Here is an 8,704-nt window from a genome sequence, read left to right on the forward strand (position 1 = left end):
CCCGGGGGGGGGGGGGTTAGCTCGAACTAATGTGAGCTGATGCAACTGCGTTTTGCCATTACAGCACCCTGGGGCGAATTAAGCTCATCTGGCTACTAGCCCGCGGTTACTACTTGGACTTCTTTTATGTATAAAACAAATAAAAAATAATGTAAAGTAGATCATGTGGCTTTTACTGCAAGTTTCATATTGGCAGTAAATAGAAGCTTACACTAAAAGAAAAGGTGGAACCTAGCAAGAGTTTGACATTAGCTCGCTTGTTTCCGCGTTGATCCATAAACACAACTGAGTTACCTTTATGAGCAGGTCACGTAGAGTTTGACGGGGTGAGAGAGGGGTGAGAGAGGGGCGACTCACCTGATCAGATCTAAGAAGGAGTCTATCACTTCTTTGGCGGCGGGCACCTCGTCATCAATGCCTTGTACTTTGGGTTTGGTGATCGACACCGACCCCGGGGTTAGGATGAACGCCATCACCACCCCGATGGAGGACGCTATTAACGTGGTGACCAGAAAGAACAGCATGGCCCAGCCGCCCAGCTTGCCCAGGGCTTTAGGGTCAATGCTGGCCGCCCCGGACACCAGACTGCACACAACCAGGGGGATGATGATCATCTTCAGCAGCCGGATTAGCAGCTCACCGGGGAAGCCGATGTAGATGACCTGGGTCCTGGTGAGCGACGCGTTGCGCACGCCGAGTCCGATGAAAACCCCGATGATGACCCCGGCCACGGTGAGAATCACCAGCAGGTTAGCCATCACTATCCTCTTCACCCGCTGGGGGAGAGGCTCCGGGTTGGCTCTCTTAGGGTTGGCCAGTCCGTTCGCCAGAGGCTCGCCGTTGGACACCTTCACTTCCTCCATGTCCATCTTCTCAGCCATTACGCGCGTTCAAAGTTACCCTGAAAATGTATCCTAAGAGCGCAACTCCCTCCCTCACTGAAAAAAGATTAGTGTTACTGTGGCGGGAGTCACTTTAAACGTCCCTAGCTCAAACTGGTTCGTCCGACCTGATGTAATAGCGCCTCTCCATAGCGAATGCTTTTTATCCGTCCAGTGGACACCCCCACCCTGTGACGCGTGAGTGGGCGTGCTTAAGGAAATTGGAAAAAATAGCAGCGGTTGTCAATTACAAATCACAAAGAAATGTTCTTAGTATTTTGAGATACTAAGTCAGTTTCTCATTATAATGACTAACACAATCCTTTTTTTTTCGGCGATGGGCTTCTATACTTATATTCATCAAAACACCACACAAAATATTATTATATATTCATTTCTAAATGAATGCTCATCCCATTTAACTATTGGCACAACATTGTCTGTTGATGTTTGGTATAAATTATTTATTAAAAAAAATAACTACAGAGTAGATAGATAGATAGATAGATAGATAGATAGATTAATAGATGATATGATATATAGATAGATGATAGATAGATAGATAGATTACTTTATTTACCGAGTGGAAATGCCAAGTATCCAGCTAGCATACGAAACATACATACATTAAAATAGAATTAAAAATTAAAATAAAATTAACTTATAACACAAGTAGAACCTTATGGTGAAGAATTTTAACAAAGTCAAAGTCCATATTTTACCACTCATTATATGAAGTGTTTTAAGTTATTTTTTAGGGAAAAATTTATGCTACCTTTTGTGGAGATTCTTTTTGTGAACCAGGCTCTTCTTTGCTGTGTATTTTAATTATCATATCTGCTATCACACTCTGGGTGTCTGTCTGCTTGGATACTGGTACACTCGGACTCGGTCCAACTAGCAAATATGGGCACTCTTCACAAGAAAGGGGCATAGCCGCCTGTAACTCATTCCCTGTAGAAGTCTGGGGTTCTTCAACATCTGAAAAATCATCCTCCGCTGTGGTTTGCTGGGGAGGAAGCAGCAAGAAGAGAGATCACCCGGTCGATCCTGGACGGACTGGTGCACGGCAGAGCTGGCTCAGTGGTGGGCACAGAGCTGGAATCTCTGGTGACAGTTGGCCAGAGAGAAGGACCCCTGACAAACTGCCTGTCCATACTGGACAATAACCCACCACCCTCTGCACAACAGCTGTCTACTGTGGTTATAAGTTATTTTATTTTAATTTTATTTTATGTAGGTTTTGTATTTTTAATGTATGTATATTTTGTATGCTACTGGATACTTGAATTTCCCTCGGGATACAATAAAGTATTATATCTTATCTATCTAAATATTTTTGGTCCTTATAGCCCATGTGCACTGGTATGTGCTTGAACTAAAAAACAAACATAATTATTGTGGTGATGATATCATGGAATATTTTTTTCCAAAACAAATACAGCTTAAATTCACATTCAGTTTTATCATGGGTCACATTGATTTTGGCACAAGAAGACCTTTTATTCTCTCAGACCACTCAGCCCTCACCCCATGTCTCACCCAATGATCATGTTTATTTATCTTTACACTAGCTTTGGAGTTGTAAGAGTACAATCTAAAACCAGCAGATGTTCTAAATTATTGATGATATGATAGATAGAATAGATAGAATAGATACGATAGAATAGATAGATAGATGGATAGATAGATAGATAGATAGATAGGAAGATAGATAGATAATCCGTTGGTTACCTCCTTATTTATCCTGACGGAAATTCAAGCATCCAGTAGAAACAAAATACAACATACATTTAACATACATTAAACTATAAAATTAATATAGCCTAGATACTTAAGAACCAGGCTGAAAGAATTACCACGATCAATAGAGATACCCAGAACAGAATCAAAAATAAGATAAAAGATAAGATATAAAGTATTATGTATGTATATAATATATAAAATTAACAGTAGCTACAGTACACATTGCAAACAGTAAACAGTGCAAATGGAGTGGAGTGCAAGTGGAAATAAACAGTGCAAATGGATGTGCAATGGATTGGAGTGCAAGTGGAAGTAAACAGTGCAGAGCAAATACAGGTAGAAATAGATAGAATAGATTGCTGTAGTTTGAGACCATGCAAGACCAAAGCAGAGTTTTGCCTCCCAGCAACGGATGTTAGTAGCATTTTCATATTTAGATTAGATTGCATATATACAGTATATGCATGTGGAATCACAAGCATATATGTGTTAGCAGCAATGCTTTGTTTGCTTGATGCTCACTAACTTGAAACTGGTGACAACTATTGCACCATGCAACGAAAACCACGACTGCAGGCATGAATATTCCCTTGAGGATAAATGTGCAAATCATTCAGGCCAAATGAGAATTAAGAAAACTTTCAAATTGAGCACAATTAATGGAAAATTATAGCCAATTTAAAAACTAAATAGAATTTTCAAACTCTGCCAACACTAATCTCTTCCCAGGTTACTCCCCTTTATCAATGGCATTTTAATTGGGTTGCAAAATACACACCTTAAGTGAGGTGCAGAGGTGGAGGCTTTGCCGATACAGCTGTGGAGTGCCACTGGACTTTGATGTGACCTCCCTCCTCTGTGTGTTTGTTTTCTCTCCTCTCAAGTACCAATTCAACAAAGAAATACCATTATTGTTGTAGTTATAGCATCAAAGCGTAATGCATGTGGAACCACAAGCACAGCAATAACATTAATGTAACATCTGGTATGTTTGAATGACAAAGAATGATCATTGAGGAGCAGGGCTTCCTTTGCTTAAACTGTACTACTTTACAGTAAAGAGAGAGTGAACTGGGAAGGATGACAATACACCATCCTTTTCTGTTCATTCTGATATGTTTCAGGAAGGAGTGGCGACAAAAAAAATGATAATGAAAGAGATGAGGTTTCAAATTTTTCTAGAAATATTGGTTTCCTGGCTTCCACCCTGCCGTTTCTGGCAAGGTGTGTGTCAATCTGTAACAAGAGACAGACCCCCATTGTCTGTAATACTGAGGCCTACAGTCTGATAGCTTAAAATGTGTGTGTATGGGTCCAAGAAAGCCTGGGGTTAGCTTACACTCAAACAACAATCTAAGCCCCTTTTAAACAGGGTCCCACTGGTCGAAATTTGTGGGAAAAGCACCTTTAACACTAAATAATGCCCACAGGACCAGAACCCAGGCTGGTAGGAAGCTGTTCTCTCAGCGCTCAGTTTGTTATCTCAAGCTTGTTCTTTGTTCCCTCTGACTGTGTGAGTGATTGCAGGAATTGCTGTGATTCTGTGAAATAGTGCATTACTCTGTGAGAAAGGACAACTTCAATGGATAAACCCGCAGGCACATGAGAGCCAAGAGGGTTTTTTCTTTTTCTAGAGTAGGCCCCATCTATAAAAACACACACTGCACACACACACACACACACACATACACACACACAATGCACCTGCTGTGGAGATGAGTCTTGCACTTGCAGTCATTTAACATATAAAAATTCAACTGGTCTTCTAAATGCAGCTCTCTTACAATAAGAACAATACAGCTTGGAGTCTTCAATCAATGATATTGACAATCTAAAGCAGTCTGTGGACATGAGCGCACATTGTCATGGTAACAGGTTTGATTTTTGGTTTAAATATTCTCTACTTATTATTTACTGTGAAGCCTGTGCCTTAGTCAGTTTAATATGTGAAAGGCCCTTATACACAAGTGTTTGTTCAACTGCAATTGACCCTACCTATAAGTCCCACCCCTTTTTGGAATCAATTTTCTCCTTTCCTGTACTTAGATAGGCTCATAGTGATAAAAAGACAATGACACTTTGAAGATGGTTTAAAGATAAAAGCGACATATACAATAACGTCTTACAATCTTAAGTTAACTCATGTCAGCAAAATGCTAGCTATCTAGCTTACTAATCAGGAAGGGTCAATTGAACAGGCCTTAGTATGTCATTGCAGGTTAAGTTGATGTATCATAATAAATACTAGTTCAGCTCATGAAATACAAATAAGGCTTGTTTTACAACATTCTTAACCTACAGTGAAGTATTTTATATATATGGGTGAGGTTACTGCTTGATGATGTACCTGAACAAAGGCACACAGGTCCGCAAGCATCATGTGACCTCTTAAATCAGGATGTGGAGAAAAGAACATGTCGGATAACTAAACACAGCTTTCACGGGTATCGTGAGAACAACAAGCGAGAGACAAGGAGACTGACAAAGAAATTAGAAAGGTGGAGACAGAAAAGAAACGTAATACCACACCTTAAGGTGTAAATCTAGTAACTCCTTACCTTTTATTTTGTCTCTGCTGTTGTCATGGTGCCATACTAAATGGCTTTCACTAAATGTAAGCTGCTTTTTTTGCACCTGCAAGGGGCAATGTTTCTGAAGAATTCTACAAAAAAAACAAAAAAAGCTAATTCGGAAGATAAAATCAAAGGAATGTGTGCACATGAACTGGGAATGTGCTGAGTCATGATGAATATGACTAAATGTTTATCTAAAAAGAATGAAGAGAAGAGGGAGGCAGGCAGGACTGCAGACAAACTATGACACAGCTAAACCTACTCACCCACATTCACATTTATATGGAAAGAACTGAATGTATATGAAGCTCCTGTATTAGCTATATGTGCCAATTTCAATGTGCAACTATTGGTTGAATTGTCATAAAATTTAGGACAAACCTCATGATCTCCTGACAATGAATTCTACTGACTGACTTTTACTGATCCCCTGACTTTTTATTTAGTGCTAATTAGCAAAGAATAAACTTAGATGATTAATATGGTAAACATAAACATTTTAGCATCTTGCTCAAAACACTGTTGTGCCTATAACCTCACCATGGCTGTAGACTCTTAATCTAGTAATGACTCTATCAAATTAAACAATGCATTGTATTTTAAAAGTACAATAAATGTTCTTCATTTTATTTTATCACTCACCCACACCATGGCTATAGTCAGCACCACTGCCATCTATGTAGCCCAGAAGTGACAGAAGGCCCCAGGCCCCTAAACCCTGTCTGATCTCGTAGAGCCTTTGTGACCAGGAGGGGCCTCTCAGAATTATTTACGGATTTACACTGTGTAATCAGACTCACATGTCCTGCCCACAACCATCCTCCTGTGTCTGTTACAGCGTGCCTTTCGTGTATAGACCTCAAGAATAGATTAACTATGATTCAATATCTTAATTACTTTAGTGTTGGTCAACTTCCAGTTGACCATCTGCCTAACTAAACTAACGTAGAGCACGCTTTGCTAGGCTCAGTGATCGTCGGTGGTGATTACCTCTACTGTGGGATTAGTATTAAAAATAACAATATCAATCATATCAATCAGCTTGCTACCATTAACCATGTTGCTCAAATCATCCAGTCTGTTGATCAGGAGCATCCAATCTCAAACAACCTTTGGGTTGGGTCTGATCACTTTTGAATTGTAGTCTCTTTAACCCTACTGGCAAAGGGACGAGTAATTAAGGGCAGGGCTTCCTAAAAGGAAAGAAAAGGAACAAAACTTTGCATAGTTCTTTGCCAGACTTCCTCATTGTGGGCTAACAATCCTGGTGGTGATCCTACCACCTAAAGTTTAAAAATGTATAATTCTTTAAATCAAATCATTCGTACGTGCTGCCACTTTGCATGTTTTATCAAAATCCTTAAACATAAGTTTGTCACTTATGGAGCAATCAATCAATCAATCAACATTCTCAGCATTTTGTCTTGATAACTTCTGACACTAGTTTGAAATTTGCCTTTACATGCACTGACAGCTGTTATCGCAACCCTGGTGGTTGTTTAAATCTTAGTGTGAAGCCACCTCTGTTTTTCACAATTCTCTTTTCACGTGATCACAATGAGCTATTGGTGGCGAAGATTGTTCAAGACGCAGATGATGCAAAGGAACATCTTGTACTTGCTCAGGCACTGTGCTGTGTAAATTAAAGACACAACTTCAAGGTTAAATGATAAATTTGGTTCCTCTTCTCCCTCCTCAACACGCCCAGCCATCCACCAGCTCACTGCTGCACTGTTGCTATAATTGTTCTTCCATTTACAGCTATGTTTATCTCACAGAGCACAAACTGTTGTCTTTAAACGATTACCTTGACATAATTACTACAATTAAATGGGTCTGTCCTCCACAACAAGTTACGTGCAAAAAGTCATATATTTGTGCACCTTTTTTTAGCGCACCCACACCCCGACACATATTCTGTCTCACCCTGTTCTCACCTGACCCTCCCCCATTTTCAGTTAATTATTCACACACTGTGTACATCCACACAAGGCATCTATTTAACTAGTTTAAACTGCACCATGTGTTGCACAGCTGTTTTTATGCCTCTCGTATGTTAAATGTTTAACCCTATACTGCTCCTCTCCTTCCATCATACACCATTTTGCCTTTGGATTGTTCAAGGTACAGTAAAATGCTGAGGGAGTTGTTTTTACTCTTTTAAGTTAATGAATTCTAAGTGTGTCTGGCAGGTTTTAGTTAATCTCTGTTGTCTTTTAGTAGATTTTGGCAGTCAACACTGCTTACACATGCTTACTTCTGCATGTGTAAGCAGTGCTGGCTGCCAAAATCTAGAATACTGATTTCACATTTCATTTAACTTTAAAATCATTATCATATTTACATATCTTCTCTGTGTCTTCAGTCTTGGATGCTTTCTTTATCTGAAAAAAATAAAGAAGCACTGCAAATAGAAGTTATTCTTCCTGTTCCTTCTCACAGATAGTCATTTGATATCTCTGCATACTGTGCATACGCAGTCTCTCACTCTCTCTCTATCTATCTCTCTCTCTCTTTCCCTCTCTCTCTCTCTCTTTCTCTCCCTCTGTGTGTGTGTGTGTGTGTGTGTGTGTAATAGGTACAGTGAGTTACCTTGTATAGGTCATAGCTGTCTGTTTAGTCCAGGCTGGTCAAAATACGCCCTGCTACGGCCTCAGGAGCAGACGCCTGACTACTGCATTGTGTAAACGTGTGCTTGTGCTTATGTTTGTGTCACTATGTGTATTTGAATGAATGACCTGCATCTGGCTGAGGTCAATCAATAATACACAGAGAGGAGAACAATCTGCTCTGGGTCTTGTTTTCCTCTGCTGTGCAGGCTCATCTATTTACCCCATAGTTGTGTACACAATTAAGTATTATAATTTGCTGCTTTCGTTTTTTCCTTCCATAATTCAGCAAATCAAATTCTTATTTATTTAAATAGAAAAATCAAATAATGAATGAATAATGAGTAAGTCATACCTTTCCTCCCCTTACATACGGCCACACTAAAGGTCAGACCAAGGGGTGAGACAGGACGTTTAACATTCCTCACATGTATCAGACTCAAGGGCACAGACAGTACGTAGATCCCAACTTAAGTATTGACAAGCCAGTCTGGGGAGAAAAACGTACCAGTCGTTTGGTTTAGTATTGTGTTGCAGTCCAGTATTGTAACTCTAAAACATTTAACAGGTTATTTCTTATATATATATCGATATATTTCATCATCGTCTGGCTCTCTTTTGTACACGTTTTTATTTATTAAAAGATAGTTCTGTAAGTAGATGGTTTACCTCGGCAACAACAGATCTAGGTGCCAGACAATCTCTAACCATTGGCCAGACGTTGCCATGGGGTTGAGGTAATGTCGGAGAGGAGCTTGATGAATGTGAGAGAGAAGTGAGGGTTGGGAGGGCCGGCAACCTGCAGACTAAAAACACACGCAGAACACAATCTTCCCACAGGACATCTGTAGGGAACATTCAGGCCGGGGCAGTACAAACCAGACTGAGCAAGTAA

The 8,704-nt window shown here is 39.9% G+C and overlaps 1 protein-coding gene across 1 annotated transcript in view; it reads right to left on the bottom strand.

Annotated features, from left to right (window-relative positions):
• slc1a5 (solute carrier family 1 member 5) overlaps nt 1-1,013 on the bottom strand; it is a 9,378-nt gene extending 8,365 nt beyond the window's left edge. Inside the window, exon 1 of the mRNA XM_035679715.1 lies at nt 358-1,013. Coding sequence (XP_035535608.1) covers nt 358-881 — 524 coding nt within the window. The 5' untranslated portion in view covers nt 882-1,013. The remainder of the gene's footprint in view (nt 1-357) is intronic.
• Nucleotides 1,014-8,704: the final 7,691 nt, after the last annotated feature.

This window comes from Morone saxatilis, unplaced genomic scaffold (genome assembly GCF_004916995.1).
Source record: "Morone saxatilis isolate NCDOM2014 unplaced genomic scaffold, NCSU_SB_2.0 Contig8, whole genome shotgun sequence".
In the NCBI taxonomy this organism is placed as follows: domain Eukaryota; kingdom Metazoa; phylum Chordata; class Actinopteri; family Moronidae; genus Morone; species Morone saxatilis.